Source organism: Hibiscus syriacus, unplaced genomic scaffold (assembly GCF_006381635.1).
Source record: "Hibiscus syriacus cultivar Baekdansim isolate YM2019G1 unplaced genomic scaffold, ASM638163v2 tig00110556_pilon, whole genome shotgun sequence".
Classification (NCBI taxonomy): Eukaryota; Viridiplantae; Streptophyta; class Magnoliopsida; order Malvales; family Malvaceae; genus Hibiscus; species Hibiscus syriacus.
Window position 1 is genome coordinate 4,404,573 of NW_024062779.1, and position 23,714 is coordinate 4,428,286.

Genomic DNA, 23,714 nt, shown 5'->3' on the forward strand with positions numbered 1-23,714 from the left:
AAAAAACTACATCAAATCCAATTTATAAACGGTCTGTTGTTTTAACAACCCAAAAATTTAAATACCCAAATATTCACTCAAATTGAACCCCAAGCCCAAATCCTTAACCTAGACTAAGCCTTTGTCTTCTTCTCCACGACAACACTCCAACAATCCTCATTTGCAAACACATGCATAGAGCACCAAAACAAAAGAAAAATTAGAAAGTCCCAAAAGCAGCATGTAATTCTCAAACAAAAGCAAGAAACCCAAAAAACATAATCCATAAACAATGCAAATTAGAGCTTCAAAAAAATGGAGGAAAGTGAATGTACATACCATCTTCAGCAAGTAAAGAAGAAGATGAATGAGCATAAAAACGAAGACCCATTTGCTTATCGACCAACTCTCAGCCATTGGTAAGAGGCTTACTTACTTTCTCTGGCGTTGCTTGCTTTTCTCTCTCTTTAATATTTGCTCTATTTTGATGATGAGAGCAAGCTATGACAGTGGGTTTCTTTTACGCGAAAAATTGTGGATAACAGGAATATCGTCCCGTTATCGACGTTATTTGTTGTTAGACGCTAAATTGCGGCCGTAAAAGACTGTTATTGTTGTGATTCCGCCACCCACCGTAATTTTTCAGATTATCGATTTCAGACTACGGCGCTACCGCGAAATAGCGACCGCTATTGCGGTTGCGCTCCTCTTTTTGAATCCCTGATCAACACTACTCGGGCACTAAATTCTACCCTTCCAATATTCAAATCATAACCCTCGTTACACTTGCAACCTACTCTATACATTCCACCGGTTCTGATATCGCCACATCATCACCTCGATGGGCTCGGATGACGTGGTCGTATCAGGGCGGTGATGATAAACCAAACAAATTTAAAGGAAATTGGAGGATTAAGCATAATGAGGAAGAGCAGTAATGAAGAACAAAAGGGAGGGTAGTAATTAAATCATTAGTAGAATGATTAATAACGACAGATTGAGGAGCATATCAATAGAGTCTAATCATTAAATTTAAAGATGATTTTTTTCAAGTAGCATGGAGCTGAGAATTTTGACTGATTACCTTTATACGTGGTCCTCACTTTTCCAAAGTTAACCCACGTGGACAACGTTATTTTTTTCGACACGTCCGCTATTATACAAAAAAGTTTGGAATAACCCATCCCATGCACCATATAGATCCGTCGCTGGTTCCAAGTATAGTCACTTTACACATGGTTCCATTTCCATGTCTATATGTTCTTTGTAAATTTTTTAATGAAGTTCACATTTTTTTCACTTACAAATATCTTCCTCAATTCAAAAGATGTTAATATTAAAAAATGTTATCTACGTTAAAGTAACTTTCATTTCATTCAGAAAAATATGTGAATTGTTGTTTGTTAATCAGATAATCGAATCTCAATAATTGATACTATTTTCATATCGGGATTTTAGTCCATCTTCTTATAATGATGGATGTAAAACCATGGTGAAAACTAGCAATGTAATGTCCAGAATTTTGGACTAGTAGTTTCAGTCAACCCGAAACCCATCAGTACAACCCATTAGATTTTCCAAACCAATTTTAGACCAATTCTTAAGAGTATTGAGCTTAAATTGACCCAATAGTTATATGAAAGTGGTGTTTTTAAAAGCAAGTAAATAGAAGAAGGATCTAAAGTGTAGTTTACTTTTTTTGTTAAAGCTGAAAACTTTCCCCCTCTTTTTATATCATTTCACGTAACCAAACTCTCCATGATATCTCACTCACTCTTCGTCTTCTTCCTTCCATTAGTTTCTATTTCTTCTTCCTTTAAAGAGCCAAGTTTCAAGTATTCTAAGCTTAGTTTGTTGTAGCCAAGGTAAGCATGTTTTTCTCCATTCTTCAAGCTTTGTTTAAAGCTTCATTTTGTAAGTTTTAGAATTTGTTTTCAAAAATAAGTTTTATGGAAGTTAAGGGGGTCTACGAATCCAAGCTTGGTTATAGTGTATTCACGTTACCTATAACATTTTAAGCTTTAATCCAAGAGCTTAGTTAGTTAGTAAACCTCTTTTCTTTTCTTTGTTTAGTGAGCGATGTGGGAGAAAACTCTAAAGCAATAGGGAAATAGAAGTTGCCCCTAGTTAACTTGAGAGAGTTTCTAGCAAGCAAGAAACAATGTAACACACTATCAACTCTTCCATACTCCTAGTGATCATTAGAAATGAGTTCTAGCTTGAGAGTAAATTATGAAGCTTAGTGTTATATGTTAATGGTAGATTACATGATTTATGTTATAAGCATGATATAAAGCCTTATTTATGCTCCTTATAATTACATAAGACTTTAAAGAATGTTAGGGAACCTCATTAGGGTCTTTTAGATTGAAATATAACATTTTCGTATGTATTTTATGACTTCTGCAGGTAGAGTATTGATATTATATCGATAGTATCGATACTTGTTTTTTGTTTTGTGCAAATTCGTGAGTTTCTGGGCAAGAGTATCGAAACTTTGGGTCATAGATTCGAAACTCCTAGAAAGATTCGAAACTGGGCAGAACATAATGTTTAAAAGTAGCGGTACTTATATAAAGTATCGAAACTTTTGCATGAGTATCGATACTCTTAGGCTAGTATCGATACTTTCAGTCTGTTTTGGGCAAAAATATAAGTTTTTAAGGGAACTAGACTCAAGATACCATAACACTTCAATATTTCCTCACATAAGCTTTCAAGTGAAAACATTAATGATGTTTAATTCAAACGTAGAAACAAGAATAAAGTATGATGAAATAAGACTAGCCCTGTTTGAATGCTCGGGAAAACAACCAGGAATCCTTAGTTCCTTTAGAAAATACAGTGGAATCGAAAGTATAGATTTAGTCCGGATATCCTTAGGGAGTGCGCAAGGCACTTTAAGCTGACTAGTTTGGAAGCAAGGACCGACACTCAAGGAATGGGCTAGTCGTGAGTGTGGTGTCCGATGTAGAGATTCCAGAGGCCACATTCTTGGTAGATTAGAGAGGTGTGTGAGCTCCGAGATGTATAACCCTCAGCCACACCATGAAGTCTACCATAGAATGGAGAGTGAGTATACGAGTATACTCACTAAAGCATAACATAACAAACCACTAGACTAGATAGTAGTAGACTTAATAGCTTGAGCATATAAGTGACAAACTTTTAGTATGTTTTAGTTGTTAGTGTGACGTTGAGCTAGTTAGCTTAGCCTTCAGATTGTTTTCCGTGGGCAGGTTAGTAGATCGAGAGTTTGAGGAGCAATAGATAGATCAAGGTCTAGACCCAGTGCAGATTCAGAGTACGTCTTAGTAGTTTTTGAAGGACATTTATATTTTATAAACCTTGTTGTATCAATTGAGTAGTAAATTTTATTAAGAGTCAATCTGTAATATTTTGATTGTAAATCTTTATTTTGAGAGCTCCTTAATATAAAATTTTAAATTATATTATATCATGGATGTTTTATTTGTGGAAATGGTCGTTTTATAGTACAAGAAAAGATTAAAGTGTTGGTTAGCCATTCTGATGGTTTCGTGCGACATCTTATATCGATCGATTGTGTGTCGTACTAGTCTAGAGTGTTACAAGCAAATTCGCAGAAGCAAGTGGTCCTCAAACCAACCAGCTTTGAACTTTTACTTTGCTCACATCATTCGGTGCCGATTGATTTGTTTTTTATACATGAATGATTAATACTATAATACAATCTCGCTTTCACCTCTTCTTAGTTTCACTGTTTTGGTTCCGTTGGAATAGAGATGTTCCCTTCTCTCACCACATTTTGGCAGCAGGGTTGGCTTACATTGTATTTGGACCATAACAGCTCAACACTGAAAGCATACCAGGAGCGGTGCATATGTTGTTAACTTAATTGGATTATTCTACAGCTTCTACTGTATTCATCATTTAAATCCCCCTCCTTTTTTTTTGTTCCATCTTCATTATCTTGGCACCTTTCTCTTTTTTGGTTCAACGCCAAACAGGGGGCGATTAATGATTTTTATGGTTTGGGGTTGAAGATTTTGATGATGGTTTTGTGTTGGAAAGTAGAAAGATTAGAGGCAAAAAGCTTTTGATAGTAATCAACATAAGAGCATGCATTGTCTGATACACTGTTATCAGCCCATCCGTCACCGTCATTTCGGTTTTTTTTTTCATTTCAAATCTAATCCAAGCTTACATCAGGCCTTCAACCATTTCCACAAACAGCTGGGATAATTAGACTAATGATTTCTCTCTAAAATTATCTTCAACCTAAAACATTTCTTCATCATCTAATCTTTAACTTCTCTTTTCTCTTTTTCTTTTATATACATTAAAAAACAGTGTATGAATACAAATTACATTTAATGATTTATTTGGGTGTTAAATTAAGGAATGTCAATGGATTAATTGGTATCAATCAAAATTTAATTATTTATTTGGGATTTGATTAAAAAAAGGGTAAAGTATAGTAATGGTCACTGAACATTTCTGAAGCTTGCATTTAGGTCCCCCGACTTTTAAAACTTGCAATACAGTCCCCAAACATTTAATCCATTTGCAATATGGTCCCCGCACCTATGAAAATTAGGGTAAATCATATAAATGGTCATTGAACTTTTTAGGCACTTGAATTTAGGTCCCCCAACTTTTAAAACTTACAAAACATTCCTCAATTTCATTATAAATCACAAATTTCAAAGTAATTCAATTTCATTCTAAACCCTAAATTCCAAAATAATTCAATTACATTCTAAACCCCCAATTCTAAAATACTTCAATTTAAGGAGAAATATAATAGATTATCTTTAAGAACGTGATAGCGTTTTGATTTTTTTTACTTTTGTGAAGAAAAAAATACACTCTCTCCTCGTAAATGTAAATTTAGTGATCTTCAATAATTTAAATATAAAAAATGATTATGGATGAAATTGAATAAAAAAATACAATCTCTCAATGAAAAAAAATTAAGAATCAAAATCCCCAATTGACATCCTTATAATTTTTATTTATTTCAATTATAATTTAATTTTTTTAATAGTTTGATGTGATTATAAGATAGTATTTATTCAAAAAAATTAATTTATTAACAATATAGATATACCCTACAAACACAATTGTTTGAATTTAAAACTTTTAAAGAAAATAACATTTTTTTACCTATATTAGAAAATTAAAAAATAGATCGTGCTAGAACTAAAAGAATACGTGAACGTGACCATGAAATAGAAAGTTTACGTATGTTACAAAAACATGGCACAAACCCCATCTCTTTTGAGTTGATTGTTATCATCAACTTAGGGTATATTATATTAAATTATTGATTTTTATTTTATTTTTGAAGTAGTCAACTTCTGTGTTTATTTTTTATTGTGTTTTTTATGATTTTATTAAATAATTTTTCTGCAAAAAATATTCGATGTAATAAGTAAATAAATATTTAATTATCATGGTAATATTTATATTTTAATTATAATAGAAATAATATAAAAATAAAATATATTTATACATCATTACTATAATTAACATAACTCGTATATAAAATTTTGACTCTACTATTTATGTAGTCTTAATATTTATGTGAAAGATATAAAATATATTAACACGTATGATTAGATATAAAAACATACACAAATAATCAGAAATATATTTATTTTTAAATAAATGAATTATTATCATATATTCTTACTATTGAAAAAAATTTCATGTCTTTAAATTAATATTAAAAAATTATCATATGTTTTTAAATATAAAAAGTAAATTAATTAATAATTTAGTGACATTGGCGTCGTTTATAAAAAAGACAGAAATTGAAGTATTTTAGAATTTGGGTTTTAGAATGTAATTGAATTATTTTGGAATTTAGGGTTAGAATGAAATTGAATTACTTTGGAATTTGTGGTTTAGAATGAAATTGAGAATTGTTTTGTAATTTTTAAAAGTTGGGGGACCTAAATTTAAGTGCCTGAAAAGTTTAGTGACCATTTATATAATTTACCCTAATATTCATAGGTGCGGGGACCATATTGCAAACGGATTAAATGTTTGAGGACTGTATTGCAAGTTTTAAAAGTTAAGGGACCTAAATGTAAGTTTCAGAAATATTCAGTGACTATTACTATACTTTACCCTTAAAAAATTACATAAAGACATAAAATTCCTTTTTTTTGGGAGGGGGATTTTGACAGTGTCCTCTTACCAGTTTTTTTTTTTTTAACTTCAATAATCATGATTTGGTTTTCCATCATTTCAACATAAAAATCGTATAAATGAACAAAAAATAAATAAAATAATATATGTAAAAAACTATGCTTATCCTTTTAAATAAATGATATACACACCAATACAAAGAACAATCTTATAAACTTAAATCTCTCTTCCCCCCCCCCCCCCTTTATTTATGGATCAAATGCAACAACTTTACAACAAAAAGAGAGAAAAGTTTAAATATATAGTTTCATGGTGGGGACGCAAAACCCACAATTAAAAGGAACAAGCTTTTCCAGGCAAGCAGGCGTGTATGTGCCTCTACTTTCATCATCGTAAAAGCTTTAAATATGTTCATCTAAATTAATTAACTTTTTTAAAAGCTACTTTTCTTTACTTTTTTTTTCTTTCAACTCAGCTCTTAGTCTTACAGTTTCACTCCTTGTATATATATAAACACAAGTAATCATCTTTTGCAACCCATAACTAAAATCTCTTCATTTCTTCTCTGTTCTTGCAAAATCTTTCTCAAGTTATATGGACGAATCTTGGCGAATATGCATGGGAATGTCAACTACCCATCATTTTCCTCGACGAAAATCTATGGAAAATTCCATATTTCAATGAACCATGTTAACATGGAGATGCCTGATCACAATCTCGATGTAGATGACTTCTCTGACGTCTTCGGCGGCCCACCACGGGGTGTTCTTTGCCGGAAGTTGTCCGGCGACTTCACCCGGTCGACATCCTTTTACGAAGAGGTTTTCCGTCCACAGGAGTTCATTTCATCTCGTTCAATGAAGGACGGCCGGAGTCTACCAGCGTTTAAGATTCCTGCGAGAGAGGAAGGGTTCTACAGTGACATTTTTGGGACGGTTGATGATCGCTGGCGGTGGAGGGAGAGGTCAAGGTCGAATTCGAAGGCGAAGTCAAACTCTTCGTCGGTGCTGAGTTCCGAAGAGCTGAGCCCTCTCCGGCCGGGGGTAGGAGATGATGTTGGCTTGTCGTCTTTTGCTTCAAAGCTCAGGTAGTCTAATAAGTTTTATTATATTTGTTAAATTACGTTGAAGGATAGTGAAATAGATTTGAAAAGAAAAACATGTGTATTTGGAGATGCAGGCCAATTAATGTTCCATGCAGATGGAACTCAACAAAAATGGCCGCGGACGAGGAAGCTGCAAGGCAACAAGGGATGCTTGCATTTCCTAGCAGCCGTTCTTTATATAACGAAAATCTTTACGTGGAAAACGAATACGAAAACTTGATGAGAAGCTCATCAAATAATTATGGATTCAGTCGTCGTGCAACTTCCCCAGAAATCATAAGCTTGGAGCCCCATTCTTTTCGAAGTGTCAAAATATCAGCCGATAATTTTGAGTTCAATTCCCCTTCCTCCCCTGCTTCTTCACTTTGTCATGAACCAGTCAAAGCGCCTAGTGATTCAATTCATCAAGAAGAAGAAGAAGATGAAGATGAAGTTATGAGTTCTTATGTTATTGAGATCAATTCTGATATTAGAGAGAGTAGTGGTGAAGCAGTTTCTATCGATGAAGCGATTGCTTGGGCGAAGGAAAGATGCAACACTCAAACTACTTCTGAGAAAACACAGTCAACTGAAACAGAAGGTGGGATAGTGAATTATATTCTAGTGTTTATCTGAAATATTTATGATGAAACTTCAATTAGATGGATAAAATAACATAATTTCTTTATCTGACGTGCAGGAAGTCCTGCTCCACATGAATCATTTGACCTTCAAATGGATGGCCATGGAACAATGCAATCTCCAAAGGTAAATTAGTAGCCTTTTGCTCTGTTTCAGTGTCACAAACTAAATATAAAAAGGTTGGCTAATATATTTTCCTTTTAACTTCTTAATTTGCAGGAAGACGAAGAAAAGAAATCAGAAGCAAAAGGAGAAAAAGAGAGATCAGAAGAACATGTAAGCTAGAGCCATTGCAGATTATTTCTGTGGATTAGTATGAACAAGATTTGATCAACATGTACTTTTTTCCTTTGACGAAACTGCAGATTAAAATGGATATTTTGGATGATGATGTAAAGCTTTGGTCATCCGGGAAAGAAAATAACATCCAATTGCTCCTTTCAATACTTCACCAAGTAAGATATTGACCTTTCCCAAGTTTCAAGGATTCCATTGATTTGCAGGCGAGATTCCAACTTTATTATTTTCATTGGATGAAAATGAATTCAGATTCTATGGCCAAGTAGCGGTTGGAACATGATCCCATTAACAAGTCTTAAAGAAAGCTCACAAGTGAAAAAAGCTTATCAGAAAGCTAGGTTATGTCTTCACCCGGGAAAATTGCAACAAAGAGGTGCAACCATTTCACAAAAATATGTTGCAGAGAAGGCCTTCACCGTCCTCCAGGTAACACACAGAGTGTCCCCTCAATAAATTTTCTCAAGGAACAGTAGAGACTCATTGTAAAGTTTAACCCAAATTCAAGTTTTAATCGATGTTACGTGACTCTAGGATGCATGGGCTGCTTTCATCTCCCAAGATGTCTTCTTCAACTAGTCCAAAAAGCATGGGATTTCGGAACCTTTTTGGGAAGCTTGGAACAAACAAAGAGTCCCTGGATTCATGAGATTGAGGGGTCTGTTTAAAGGGCTGATAACCATGGGAATGTGCAAAAAGTATCTAATATGGTTAGAACTGAAATTAAATCATATATGTACATGCAAGAATTTTGTATGTTTGTTTGATGCCTACATTCTACCTTTCTAATTCATTCACCGCGACATAATAACCAGAAAATCAATCAAAGTGCTATTTGAAAATAACTTGAAGAATTATACAATATTTCGTCCTATTCCGTTAGTTCTCTCTTTCTTCTGATCGGGAAACCCTTCTAAGAGCAACCCTGAGAACATGGTTTTGACCATGATGACTCGATTGACAAATTTGCAAGGAAAAAATCTGAGAATGTTACTTGATATTCCACTGCTGACCTAGTTTAATCAAGGCTGAATGCATATATTTTTTTTTACTGTTTTTAATCTGCTAGAACAGATTTGATGTTTATGTATTTGAACCTATTTAAACCTGAACTAACATGCAACTATGCCCACCCAATATGGACCGCGTTTCAATCAAAACCCAGAACCGAGTTGGCGAATGACGACAAAAATCAATGACATTTATACTCATCAATTACATAGAAAATCCGAATACAGACATGCAGTAAATAAGGACCCTCACAAATGTGAATGAATTATTATTATTATAAGCCAATTTCCGTCTGCAGTTCCAGGAGAGTGAAAACAGGTGCTAAAGACAAGAGAACAAGATTTTTCCTGGGAGTCCCAGAAATCCTAGAAACTACCCTAAACATATTGGGGTGTCCAACTCTGATGGAAAAACAGAATAATGTTATTACATGTCAAAGCCATTGATTTGATTATATTATCTTTGTGCCTTTCTCAGAAGGATCTCTCTTGAACTTGTTCTAGTAAGATGATCCAAAATCAAATTAATACTAGGATTACAAGGAGAAAGATGCATGATTTAAAGGCATTCCATTTACCAAGTGACACGCTTACCGGTTATTGCATTTGTCACTCCATGTTTGACCATTAATGTTGCACTTGCCGGCGACTCTTGTTCATAGAATGCATACGATAGGGCTTTCTACCCAGACTTCAGTAATCCTCCTGAATAAGGAAATAGTGAATTAGTAGTGAAACTGAGGGGTTAAAGAGTATTAAGCAGATAAAAAGGTGTTGCGGAAGACGGCTATCGGATAGAGCAAAATCGCAACTGTAAAAAAAAGGAGAAAAACAACTCTCAAGAAACTCTCTAAATTCTCTCTAGTATTGGAAAAAAGCTAGAATGCTTTGGGATGGTTTTGAAGCTAAATGGGATATTGTATTTATAGCTAAATCTTAAGGACTTAATCTTGTAAATACCCTAAATTTTAGTGACTAAATGTTGTAATTATCCCTTGCATAATTCAACAAAAATAATTGTTAAAAAATAAATAAAAGCAGCCTAAAGCAGCCGGCTGCTATTTGATTTTACAGTCTTGCATGCTGAATCGTGACAAGATCTTCTTCAAGTAATTCTTTTGTGAAAGCCAAATCTTCCTATTACTTCTGTCTCGGTGAATTTGCATCCCTAGAATCTTGTTTGCTGATCCCAAGTCCTTCATTTCAAATTCCCTAGCCAGTTGTGCCTTTAATTCTTCAATATGATCTTTGTTGGGTCTTGCAACCAACATGTCATCCTCATACAACAGCAATATAACAAAATCATTATCACCAGACCTCTTGAAATAAGCGCAAGGGTCTGCATTAAGTCTGTTGTATCCAAGGCACATTATGAAGGAATCAAATCTCTTATACCAACACCTCGGCGCCTGCTTTAGACCGTACAGAGATTTGTTTAACCTGCAAACCAAGTTCTTCTTTTCTTCTTCTTCAAAACCTTCAGGCTGGAGCATATAAATCTCTTCTTCAAGATTTCCATGAAGAAAAGCTGTTTTAACATCTAGCTGCTCTAGAAGTAAGTTCAATGTAGCACACATTGCCAAAACTACTCGAACTGTTGTTAGTCGAACCACAGGAAAAAATATTTCATTGAAATCAATACCTTCTTTCTGAGCATATCATTTGACCACCAGTCTTGCACGATACCTCTCCACTTGATCGTCACCATTTCTCTTGATTTTCAAGACCCATTTGTTACCAATTGGCTTCATTCCTTGTGGTAGTGACACAAGGTCCCATGTATTATTTTTATGAAGGGCTTCAATTTTCTCTTGCATCGCCATCATCCATAGTGAAGCATCTGAGCTGTTTATTGCCTCTTGGTATGTTGATGGCTCACCGTCCTCTGTTAAAAGGCAGTATGCAATATTACCTTCTATAACATAATCTGAGTGCCAATTGGGACATCTTCTCACACGATCTGAATGACGAGTTGTTGGAGTTTCAGAACACTCTGGTTCTTGTTCATCATGTGCTGGTTCTGCTTCAGAAGAATCTCCTTGTTCAACCTCCTTTTCCACATGTATATGTGTAGTCTCTGACTTTTCAGCGCTATCATCGTCTTCTTTTCTTTGTAGCTTATCTTCTACAAAGATAACATCCCTGCTAATGATCACTTTGCGGGGAGTGGGATCCCACAAGCGATACCCCTTTACACCATCAGCATACCCCAAGAATTTGCATTTCCTGGATTTTGGATCTAGCTTTGAAATTTCTTGGGGGTTGTACATCACGTACACAATACTTCCAAATACATGGAGGTTTGAATAATCAGCTGGTTTACCAGTCCACATCTCCATTGGTGTCTTCAGCTCTATTGCAGTTGATGGAGCTCGATTCACCAAATAATAGGCGGTATTGACTGCTTCTGCCCAGAATGATTTTTCTAGGCCTGCATCCCTCAACATTGCTCTTGTTCTTTCTAACAAGGTTCTGTTCATCCGCTCTGCCACTCCATTTTGTTGAGGAGTGTTCGCCACTGTGAACTGTCTTTTGATGCCTTCTTTCTTGCAAAAGTCATCAAATTCTTCGCTTGTGTATTCTCCTCCATTATCTGTTCTGAAACACTTGATCTTATTTCCAGAATCAAGTTCCACCCGCGCTTTGAAGTTTTTGAAAGTGGAAAACACATCTGACTTCTTCTTTATAGGGTACACCCAACATCGCCTGTAGTAGTCATCAATAAATGAGACAAAGTACTTTGCTCCACCTAGGGATGTAACTGGTGCTTGCCATACGTCAGAGTGAACCAATTCTAGAACACTTTTGCCTCTAGAATTTGATGTGTTGAATTTTAACCGGTGCTGCTTACTTGTTATACAATGCTCACACAAAGGAAGTGATACCTTTGTTAAGCCGGGAAGTAGCTTTTGCTCCACAAGGACTTTCATTCCTTGTTCTGACATGTGTCCAAGTTTCTGATGTCATAGCATTGTAGAATCTGAACTACATGAAGCAACAGAGGCTTCTGCTTCTAGCAAAGTTTCTCCTTTTAGCATGTACAAGTTTGCTGCTATCTTTTCGCCTTTCAGCACCACAAGCGCTCCACGGAAAACCTTCATGATTCATTTCTGTGTTTCAATCTTGCTAGCATTATTATCCAACAATCCGTAGGATAATAAATTTTTCTTCAGGCCTTTCACGTGCCGCACATCTCGAACAACTTTAATTGTTCCATCATACATCTTTAATTTGATGGTTCCCACGCCAACGATCTCTAAGGCATGATCATTGCAACTATACACAGATCTTCCTGAGACAGGTTCATAATGATGGAACCATTCTCTTCTTGAGGTCATGTGATATGTTGCTCCTGAATCAATGAGCCATATATCTGCATATTTCTTTCTACCTTCCACGGTGGTTGACGCTTCACAGCATAGAGCATCTCCATCATCTGAAGTGTTTGCGGTATTGCATTGTGGATTGGAGTTTTTATTGAGACTCCAACAATCATTCTTCAAGTGACCCTTCTTTTCACAGTGGTAGCACTTTAAATTCTTTTTGCTTCTGGACTTCGATCTACCATATTTGTGACTGATGCTTTGGCCACGTTCTGTTGATCTCCCTCTCGTCGTTGTCAACGCTTCTGCTTGCCGACAAATTTACTTGGTGTCGATCCTCTTGTGGCCTATCAAAGACGTAAGCAACATGAAGGTACAAGGTAGAAAGAATGATGTGAAGATATGATTGTTCCAATCAAATCTTCAAGTGGGAGATTGTTGAAAAATCAAATAGCAGCCGGCTGCTTTAGGCTGCTTTTATTTATTTTTTAACAATTATTTTTGTTGAATTATGCAAGGGATAATTACAACATTTAGTCACTAAAATTTAGGGTATTTACAAGATTAAGTCCTTAAGATTTAGCTATAAATACCCTATCCCATTTAGCTTCAAAACCATCCCAAAGCATTCTAGCTTTCTTCCAATACTAGAGAGAATTTAGAGAGTTTCTTGAGAGTTGTTTTTCTTCTTTTTATCAAGAGAGAGTTATCATTGTTTTCTCCTTGGTCGATAGAGAGAAGTTGTAATTCCTATTTTCTCATAGTGAAATTCTTCTACCGTTGCCCGTGGTTTTTACCCTAAATTTTAGGGGTTTTCCACGTAAATTTTATGTCTCTAGGGATGCAAATTCACCGAGACAGAAGTAATAGGAAGATTTGGCTTTCACAAAAGAATTACTTGAAGAAGATCTTGTCACGATTCAGCATGCAAGACTGTATGCCAATTTCTACCCCTCTTCCTATTAACTTCAAATTATCCTCTAGTATGAGTCCTAGCAGCGAAAAAGAGAGGATGAAGATGTCTCGAGTACCGTATGCATCAGCAGTGAGAAGTTTAATGTTCGCTATGATATGCACAAGACCAGACATTGCACAAGCAGTGGGAGTGGTTAGTCGGTACATGGTGAATCCAGGCAAAGAGCATTGGAATACAGTAAAGAGGATCCTGAGATACATCAAAGGGACCTCAAATGTTGCATTATGTTACGGAGGATCAAACTTACTAATAAATGGTTATGTAGATTCTGACTATGCAGGGGATTTGGATAAAATCAAATCTACAACATGATATGTGTTCAAAATTGATGGTGGAGCTGTAAGCTGGGTTTCAAAATTACAGTCAGTTGTGGCTACATCCACAACAGAGGCAGAATATGTAGCAGCTACACAAGCCAGTAAAGAAGCAATTGTTGCGGAAGACGGCTATCGGATCCATAGTGAAGCATCTGAGCTGTTTATTGCCTCTTGGTATGTTGATGGCTCACCGTCCTCTGTTAAAAGGCAGTATGCAATATTACCTTCTATAACATAATCTGAGTGCCAATTGGGACGTCTTCTCACACGATCTGAATGACGAGTTGTTGGAGTTTCAGAACACTCTGGTTCTTGTTCATCATGTGCTGGTTCTGCAATCCAGCATTTCATTCAATACCATTTCCACAATGAGAAATTTCTCCCATTGAATTTTAACCGGTGCTGCTTACTTGTTATACAATGCTCACACAAAGGAAGTGATACCTTTGTTAAGCCGGGAAATAGCTTTTGCTCCACAAGGACTTTCATTCCTTGTTATGACATGTGTCCAAGTTTCTGATGCCATAGCATTGCAGAATCTGAACTACATGAGGCAACAGATGCTTCTGCTTCTAGCAAAGTTTCTCCTTTTAGCATGTACAAGTTTGCTGCTATCTTTTCGCCTTTCAGCACCACAAGCGCTCCACGGAACACCTTCATAATTCCTTTCTGTGTTTCAATCTTGCTAGCATTATTATCCAACAATCCGTAGGATAATAAATTTTTCTTCAGGCCTTTCACGTGTCGCACATCTCGAACAACTTTAATTATTCTATCATACATCTTCAATGTAATGGTTAACTCACAAAACCATGCATGTAAGAACATGACTGGAAAGCAGGGAGTAGCACTTGTAATTCGTCAAAAGACATATGTATGCTGGTCATCAATGAGGTGATTCTACAAGCTTTTCAATCAAGAAAAGAAAGGTCAAGTCCCACATGTATTCACCAGATTTTATTATACAATGACGCTGCTGACTCAGCCTGCATTATCTGCTCAGTGATATGCCCCAGCGGCACCGTAGTTAAGCTGCCATTCACAGTGCAGCAACATCAGCACTGGAGCCGGAGTTATTACAGCCTCAAGTAGAAACGCTTCCATTCACCCGAGCCTGAACCCGACCCATCCATTAAGACCCGCGCCTTTAGCATGTTTTTTCCTTCCCATTCTGTTTTTATTATAATTAAATCCTTTTTTTTCCCCCATTTTTCTTTGCTAATTTAACTCAATTAACTTTTCTTTTTGCCAATTGGTCCATTAGCATTTATGTGTTATTATTATTTTTATTTTTTTAATTATTATCTGCATTAAATATTATTATTGTTGTTCTCGTTATTAATATATATATATATTTTATTTCTTTTGTTGAATCATTCTTAGGTGGCAAGCATTTTTATCGATATTTTATATATTTTTATTTATTATTTATTATATGGATGGTTCTTCTACGTTCGACGAGTAGAGATGAGCACCACTAACGACGAGAATCATTAATTTAATTTATAAAAATTTAAATTCTAAAGGACTTAACGTATAATTATGAATTAGTTAAAATTTAAAGATAAATTATTTAAAATACAGGGTAAACTATATCAGTGACCATCTAACTATTGTCTCTTTTCATTTTGACCGATATTTTTAAAATTTTGTCAATCAGGTTACTCAATTATTTAAATGCATTCAATTAAGCCACTTTCGGTTAATATTTAATGGAGAAGCTGATGTGGTCGTTAAAATATTTGGTATAATTATATATTTGGTCACTCTTACTTATATATTCTATCAATTTAGTCCTAATTTTAATAAATTAAAATAAATTTAATCCTCATATTAACGTTTTCCCACGCCTAAATGTGTTTCTTAACCACCCTACTTCCTCAATATTATAGTCTCCCACTTTTTTCAATTAAGAGATCTTTTTAGAAGACTGATATATATAATTAAGATTATTTTTATTTTTATAAAAATAAATTATCTAAAATCAATTTCGAGACTTAATATTAATTAAAACTGAAACGATATTCATTATTAATATATTATAAATTTAATCGATCATACTCTCGACTTTTAGAACTATGGAATCATAAATAAATAAATAAAGGATTTTGATGTTATTATTTTTTCTTAATGTGATAAATTTAAATAAAAAGTTGAATTTTGGGTCATGTTATAAATATAGAACATATCGTAACTTTTAATTTTAAAATAAATTAAAATAAAAGGTAAAATTTTGAGTCATTATACATGGCACCATTTGATTTGAGAGTTAAGTTTATTTTAATTTAATAAAATTAGGACTAAATTGATAGAATATACAAGTAACAGTGACCAAATGTATAATTATACCAAATATTTTAGCTGCCACATCAACTTCTCCATTAAATATTAACGGTAAGTAGCTTAATTGAATGTATTTAAATAGTTGAGTAATCTGATTGACAAAATTTCAAAAATATTAGTCAAAATGAAAAGGGATAATAGTTAGGTGGTCACTGGTATAATTTACCATTTGTTTGAAATAATTTATCTTTAAATTTTTCCTTAATTTATAATTATATGTTGAGTTTTTTTTAATTTAAATTTTTATAAATTAAATTAATTATACTCGTCGAGCACTGTAGATTTTTTTATTATTATATAATTATTATAATGAATATTTTTTCTTTCTATGTAGTGGCATATTTTAAAAGCACTCTTATTATTATTAACATTTTTTTCTCTCCTTTTTGCAATATTAAAAACATATTTTTTCTTCAAGACAACGTAATGATTAGGAGGCGCTAATACCGTGGGATGTTCTAATTTTTCTTACGCATAATCAATTCCTAAACTCAATTTTGATTTTTAGTTTAGATTGAGACCAACATTTATGGATATGTACGTATTTAACATAAAACAATTGATGACGACTCTAATTTTGTATGAGTCTTTTAAAGATTCAACACGTTCGAGTCAATAAAAGATAATTTCGACATACATTAAAATTTAAAAATAATAAAGAATATCTTTAATTTTAACTTATTAAATATGCTTAAAATATTAAATCAATAAAATTAATAAATTTTAATGATTATCAAACATATTTTTAAATCTATAATTTATATACAATACAAACAGCAAACACTCCAATTTTTTTTATTTATATTTGTTATAAATTTTATATAAAAATATTAAAGATATATGTATTCTAAAAAAGTATTACAATATAACTTTTTTCCATTCCTTAATGAACACTAAGGTTTGAAAAAAAATGAAATTTAAAAAACATTTATTAAAAATAATTAATCTAGAGTTGAAGAATTAAATTTATAACCCTCCCATAGCAAATAGATTGCTTAAAAAATTCCAACCTTTTTACCTTAACATTATAAAGAGATTAATAAAACAATTTTAATTCTTCTTAAATCAAGTTATAGACTTGAACCAAATCTGAACTTAGCAGCGGTAAGTCGAGCCCTCCAGACCAGCGTCTAAAACCCTTGTTTCGAGATTTGCGGTTTAGGGTTTAAGGGTGCCTGTGTGTGTAAAAAATTGATCCAGAAAAGAAAAGAACGATGGAAGTGAAGAAAAAAAGTACTCCAATTCTTCCATGGATGCGAAGCCCAATTGACGTGAGTCAGTTTGAAGATTGCCCTCTCAATCTTGTCCCTTGTCTTGACCCCAGGTTAGAAGTTCTTTCCTTTTTTTCATCGTTTTTAATTTTGACTTCAATGACACAAGTTTTCTTGGATGTGGAATTATTTTCGAAGATTAACGAGTTTTAAAATTCCTTGCAAGTAAGGTTGGAGGCGGCTCTAGAGAAAATGGGTTTCTCTTCACTCTTCCCAGTGCAAGTTGCAGTTTGGCAAGAAACAATAGGGCCTGGTGCTTTCGAGAGAGATCTCTGCATAAATTCACCAACGGGAAGTGGGAAGACTTTAGCTTACGCTTTGCCCATTGTGCAGAAGTTGTCGACTCGTTCTGTTAAATGTCTACGGGCTTTGGTAGTCTTACCTACACGTGACTTGGCGTTGCAGGTGAATTCCCTTTGCTTATATAACGATTCCCATTTTGTTTGTTCTGTCTCTCTGCCTGAAGCAACCGTGAGAGGTAAGTAACAGTACATAGCTGCAGCTGAATTGTGATGTGTTGAACTGTTTCTAAAGAACTAAAATTCCCTTTCAGATTCTTTTACAATGGCATGAACTATCTGTTATGCTTTTTCTTTTGTCATCTGGATCCTCCTTTTTCGTAAGGTACTTTGCTGTTTTTGTCTCGCGGTTAGGATTAATATGTCGGATTTTTCATCCTTTTCTTCAGGTTAAGGAAGTTTTTGCAGCCATTGCACCTGCAGTAGGTTTATCTGTTGGTTTAGCAGTGGGTCAATCTTCGATTGCTGATGAAATAGCGGAGCTTATAAAGAGACCTAAGCTTGAGGCAGGCATGTGTTATGACCCAGAAGACATGACATTCGAATTGCAAAGTTCAGTGGATATATTGGTGGCAACCCCAGGAAGGCTTATGGACCATATCAACTCCACAAAGGGATTTACACTTGAGCATCTCTGTTACCTTGTAAGTAGTGGACTACTTGTATGCAGTGTAAAATATTATTGGACTATGACTCAATTTTCAACTGTATTTTTAGAATGTTCGTTACTGAATATTGCCCATGGGATTTAATGCAAAACATTTTACTGGTGACCTGACTGATACTTGATAGTTTCACAGCAAGGTTTTGCTAGAGATGAATTTAATACTGAGATGGATTTAAGTAATTAGGTCTTCATACATGTTTCGGTTATGCTACAAACACATGGGACACTTTCTTCACTGATATAAACCATGCCTTTGATAGCTGTAGAATATTTTTTTAAGAACCTGTAAAATTTGTATCCTACAGATGCACGTGGACTTTATGTTTTCTACTTGATATCTATTTAACTTCATTGAATTTTTGTGACTCCTAATTTTGGGAGTCAGATTTATCTGGTAATACAATGGCTTCTGCTTATAAGGGGAAGGTGACTATTTAATCAGACTTTAGTTTTGAGTCAATTGCTTTTGTGGTTAATAAATGCTGATGGTTAAATTATTTCAGGTAGTTGATGAAACAGATCGGCTGCTCAGAGAATCATACCAGTCTTGGCTGCCAACTGTACTTCAGTTGACTCAATCTAATGATGAAAGCCTCTTTCCTCTTGCTAATTCGTTTTTTTCATCTACCTTTGGTTCCTTAAAAACCATAAGGAGATTGTAAGTTCTATGTTCAGTATCATTTCTTAATAATCTATGATATCCGTTGTTTAGCAATGAACTTGTATACAAGATGATCTGACTTAGTTTCACGTTTGTTTATAGATTTTTATCTGTAAGATGTGTATCAGACACATTGACGTGCTGCCATACCTATGTATATATACCAGAACTAGCTTTCCTGCAGGGTTGAATGTTTGAAAGATAAATTGATGGGTTTAGGCATGTTTTTACTAGCCTTTTCAAAAAAAAAATCTATTCTTTTTGAAGAGCGGTTTACCAATTTTCTGTGAAAGATGTAGGACTAAGAAAAAGAAAAGAAGGAAATATGACAAGCAGTATGTTCTGGAATAAGCACTTTACAACCCTTTACCTTTTTCTTTAATTATATGGTTTCTGAAAAATATTTGGTAAAGTTGTGTAAATTGGTCTCGTCCTGCATATCTATAAATGCTTGAAACCACCTCCATTGGTGCCTTTGGAACTGTTGAGTGTTGAGAATAGTAAATGAGTTCCTTGACCAAATGATTGAAAGTGTATCATCCTCGAAGTAATTATATGCTGAAAACACTTCTCGAGAGATTTGATATGGTTTGGAGGAGCAGAGAATCTTTTTTTCTTTTATATAATTATCCCTCATCAGTCATGATTTTATTACATATCTGCTGCAGTGGTGTCGAAAGGGGATTCAAGGGTAAATCTCACCCTAGGCTTGTGAAGATGGTTTTATCTGCCACCTTAACCCAAGATCCAAGCAAGCTTGCCCAGCTTAATCTCCATCACCCTTTGCTGCTGACAACAGGGAAAAGACGTTACCAGCTCCCAGAAAAATTGGAATCATACAAACTTGTATGCTTCAGTTACTCTTCTTATGAATATATACATTTTGGTCATTGTGAGTCTATTAATGTTTCAACCTCTTTAGCTCAAGCATTCACAAATTCCTTCCGTTTTTCATACTTAATTATAATATGGGGTTTTAATTATCCAAAAAAAAAATATAATATGGGGTTTTAAGTTACTTTCAGGAATGATTTTCCTATGGCTAAAGCTCGCTTAAAGTTCTTCATTGGTTTGTTGTGAAATTTCAAGTATTAGCAACTCACTACAATCCTTTTCCTGCTTTGAATTCTGAAATATTTTGAAATCAAGATGTCTTGTTGTGTTATAGATATTTAGTACTTGGTTGGAAGGAAAGTTTCAGTTGAATCAATAATTTCAAATACTGGTGCAAATTTTGGAGGTTTTTAGTTTCTATTGCAGGTGCTTTCTTTTTCACTATGGCGGTACTAAAGTTTTATGTATTTTCGACAGATATGTGAATCCAACCTGAGGCCACTGTATTTGGTTGCCCTTCTACAAGAATTAGGAGAAGAGAAGTGCATTGTTTTCACCTCATCCACTGAGTCGACTCATCGTCTTTGTACATTACTGAACCTTTTTGGTGATTTGAGTATAAAAATAAAGGAATATTCGGGCCTTCAGCGTCAGTCTCTGAGAAGGTAATGCCTGGATTATTTTCATGCATTTATTTTTTAATGACAGTCTTTCAATATGTTTTGATGATGTAAATGTTCTCTCAATGACTTCTAATGAAATTAAACTTTGTGCTGCAGCAAGGCGTTGAAATCGTTTCGAGAAGGAAAGGTGCAAGTACTTGTATGTTCTGATGCAATGACTCGTGGAATGGATGTTGAAGGGGTGAGAAACGTCGTTAATTATGATATGCCTGCATATATAAAGACCTATATTCATCGAGCTGGTCGGACTGCTAGAGCAGGTCAAGCTGGGCGTTGCTTCACATTGTTACATAAACATGAGGTACGTGGTTTTTTTTCATTGCTTCCAACAGCCGATATAATATCTCAACGAGCATATGGATAAGACACCTCTTTGGTCTCTGTTTTGGAAGTTACAAAAGGGTCATTAAACTTCTCAAATGGTTACAAAATAGTCATTAAACTTTCTCAAATTATTATAGAATGGTCCTTAAACTTATTGAAATTCATTGCTATTTGATTACGTTCAGTGACCATGTTGTAACAATTTGACAAGTTTAATGACCATTTTGTAAATTCTGATACTTCAGTGATCAAAAAGATTATTTCAACATTCTTTAGTGACTATTTGTGTACTTTACCCTTTGTTTTTTTGTTTCTGTTTTGTCCCTATTCAGTTAGACAAATGTTTGTACAGTTTGAAACATGTAAACACAGAATTATTGGTTACTTGTTTCAGGTGAAACGTTTCAAGAAGATGTTGCTGAAAGCAGACATTGACTCAGTTCCTCATTACTCGGTTCCTTCAAGTTCAATAGAGTCACTGCGTGATACTTATAACTCCGGTAATTTCTTGGCCCTTTTACTTGTCCATGGCTGTAACATCTTTGGACTTGTCCCACTGATTTACATGCCTCTTTTTTTTTTTTTTTGAAAGGTAAAAATTTTATTCAAATCAAAGGAAACTAAGCATTGTTAGGGGCCTCATTAAAAAACCTCCCTAAGCCTCGGTGGAGGAAAAAGAGTGCACCCTAGACAATGCCTCTTCTTTCAAATGCTTTGACACATTAATCCTCCTTTTCTTTTTGGTTCGGGAAGCTGGGTGGGAAGATTGGGGGGAGGACTGATTTGCATGCCTCTTTTTTTTTTTTGAAAGGTAAAAATTTTATTCAAATCAAAGGAAACTAAGCATTGTTAGGGGTCTCATTAAAAAACCTTCCTAAGCCTCGGTTGAGGAAAAAGAGTGCACCCTAGACAATGCCTCTTCTTTCAAATACTTTGACACATTAATCCTTCTTTTCTTTTTGGTTCGGGAAGCTGGGTGGGAAGATTGGGGGGAGGGGGGATATTTAGGACCACCTTTTTGGAGGTTAAGTAGGGTTAATTATCCACTTGACTCTTACTATGCACGTTAGAGAATTAGAAAGAGGATTCTTCTCAAGTCTTACCTGAAGTTTTTATTGATATTAATTCATCAGCCCTGGGAAAACTGAAAGAGACGGTTGAATCAGAAGCTTATCGTAAGAGAAAAACTGGTTCCAAGTTTTCAAAACTGAGCAAGAGAAAAACAGACCATCAGAAGCAGTGATGGAGATGCGCATTCCTTTGTCATGAAGACAAAATGTTATGTTCTCATAATCAGGCATTTTATTGACCACTTTCGCTTATAACCTTGTACTTGGCACTAATTACATTTTTAAAGATCCTAGTTTGGCATCCGAAGGTCGTGTGACCTCTTCATACCCTTGGTGCCGGAAACCAGAAATATTACATACAGATCCGGATTTTGGTGCAGATAAACGGAATATCTTGAGAGCTCATTGATGTTCCCAGTGCTAACAAAGTTGGGACATGTTACAGTTGTATGGAATATCATTATACCTAATTGTATTCATGTTAGTTTCATAGATATTCTTTATGTTGTTATGATAGTTGATTTCACCTGAGAACTTTGCTTAAATAGTGGTTAGTGTATTAGATAATATATATATATATTATTATTTTTGAGTTAATAATTATTAGTGGGAATCAATGGATTGTAATGGTTACCGAGAATTCACTTTTTCTGATTTGGATGGAGAGTTATATCAGTAATTGATAAGTGACCAGCTGGTTATATGTAGAAATTGGTGATAGAGAAAAGAGGGTCCAAAAACTCTGGCCTTTTTTTTATCGTTGTGGGAATCTGTATACTGCTCTCTTGTGTAGATGTAGATCTACTTATCAATCTACAATAATAATTCATGTTTGTTGTCTTGCATTAAACTTCAATACCTTTCCGTTCACAATCAGATTGAATTTCTCGAAGGAAAGGGTTTTACTTGTTTATATTCTTTTTGGCAATAACTATAAAACATTAATCCACACGTACGAAATTAAAAGTACAAATTTTATTAAATATACCATTTTTGTCAAACAACAATGTTTTAATTCAGACCTTCCTTCAAATATTTTGATTACTAATCGAGGTGTGGTAGAGAAGTGAAAATTTTGGAGCTTTTGATCAATGAAGAGAAAAATCAACCGACAGATGGCACGAAACTGGTTGGTGCCAGTTGAACTCAGTAAGTGAAAATTTGGAAGCTATCAATCTCAACAAAATACATATCTGCAAAAATCACCTCATTTTCCATTCAAACTTCGACACATAAAGGATAAAACGATCCCCATCCTTGTATTGCTAGCATGTAATATCATGATACTTTTTGCAAATTAATATCAACCGTGAGTGGCGGCACTGGGAGTTAAACTTTTCATTAAGAACTCAATTTTATGCCCAACGAAAATGTTGGTATAAATCTTACCTTATGGTTTCATTTTGTGCTCATCTGAAACCAGTGTGTTTCATATTGTAACATCCTAGCTCCTCCTAGGGTTTTCATGTTTTAGCCTTTTTCCTTCTTGAGCTCATTAGACATGGCGAATTCACGTATTCCGAGGTTCATTATGGAGGTTGGTCCACCACAGTTTGTAACTGTGATGAAGCATAGAACAAGAAAGATGATGGAATCCATCACTGAAGAGGATAGAGATGGTGCTACTAGCTACAATGATTCACTACTTTCTGCTACTTCCAAGAGCTCAACTGCAACTAATTCAGCCCCTGTGGGTGCAATGACTGCTGCTGGTTCTTCGCCTCCTGCCACTATCGTGACCGCCAACTACATGTATCTTTTTTCAAGTTTTGATAATTAGAATGATTCGCTTTTGG

General features: G+C 34.6%; 1 protein-coding gene and 1 pseudogene across 1 annotated transcript; both read left to right on the forward strand.

Moving 5' to 3' along the window:
• The first annotated feature begins 6,667 nt into the window (after nt 1–6,667).
• Nucleotides 6,668–9,014, forward strand: LOC120131884 (annotated as a pseudogene).
• Nucleotides 9,015–17,236: 8,222 nt separating this feature from the next.
• LOC120131594 (DEAD-box ATP-dependent RNA helicase 1-like) lies at nt 17,237–22,318 on the forward strand. The gene is made up of 9 exons (XM_039148548.1): nt 17,237–17,433; nt 17,551–17,785; nt 18,069–18,323; nt 18,850–19,004; nt 19,676–19,853; nt 20,319–20,506; nt 20,621–20,825; nt 21,243–21,348; nt 21,982–22,318. The coding sequence occupies exons 1-9, from the start codon at nt 17,324–17,326 to the stop codon at nt 22,089–22,091; spliced, it is 1,542 nt and encodes a 513-aa protein (XP_039004479.1). The 5' UTR covers nt 17,237–17,323; the 3' UTR covers nt 22,092–22,318.
• The last annotated feature ends 1,396 nt before the right edge of the window (nt 22,319–23,714 follow it).

Coding starts and splice junctions, on each gene's coding strand:
- LOC120131594 (XM_039148548.1), top strand. CDS start 17,324: ATGGAAGTGAAGAAAAAAAGTACTCCAATTCTTCCATGGATGCGAAGC. Junction 18,324..18,849: donor TTGAGCATCTCTGTTACCTT/GTAAGTAGTGGA, acceptor AAATTATTTCAG/GTAGTTGATGAAACAGATCG. Junction 19,854..20,318: donor AATTGGAATCATACAAACTT/GTATGCTTCAGT, acceptor TATTTTCGACAG/ATATGTGAATCCAACCTGAG.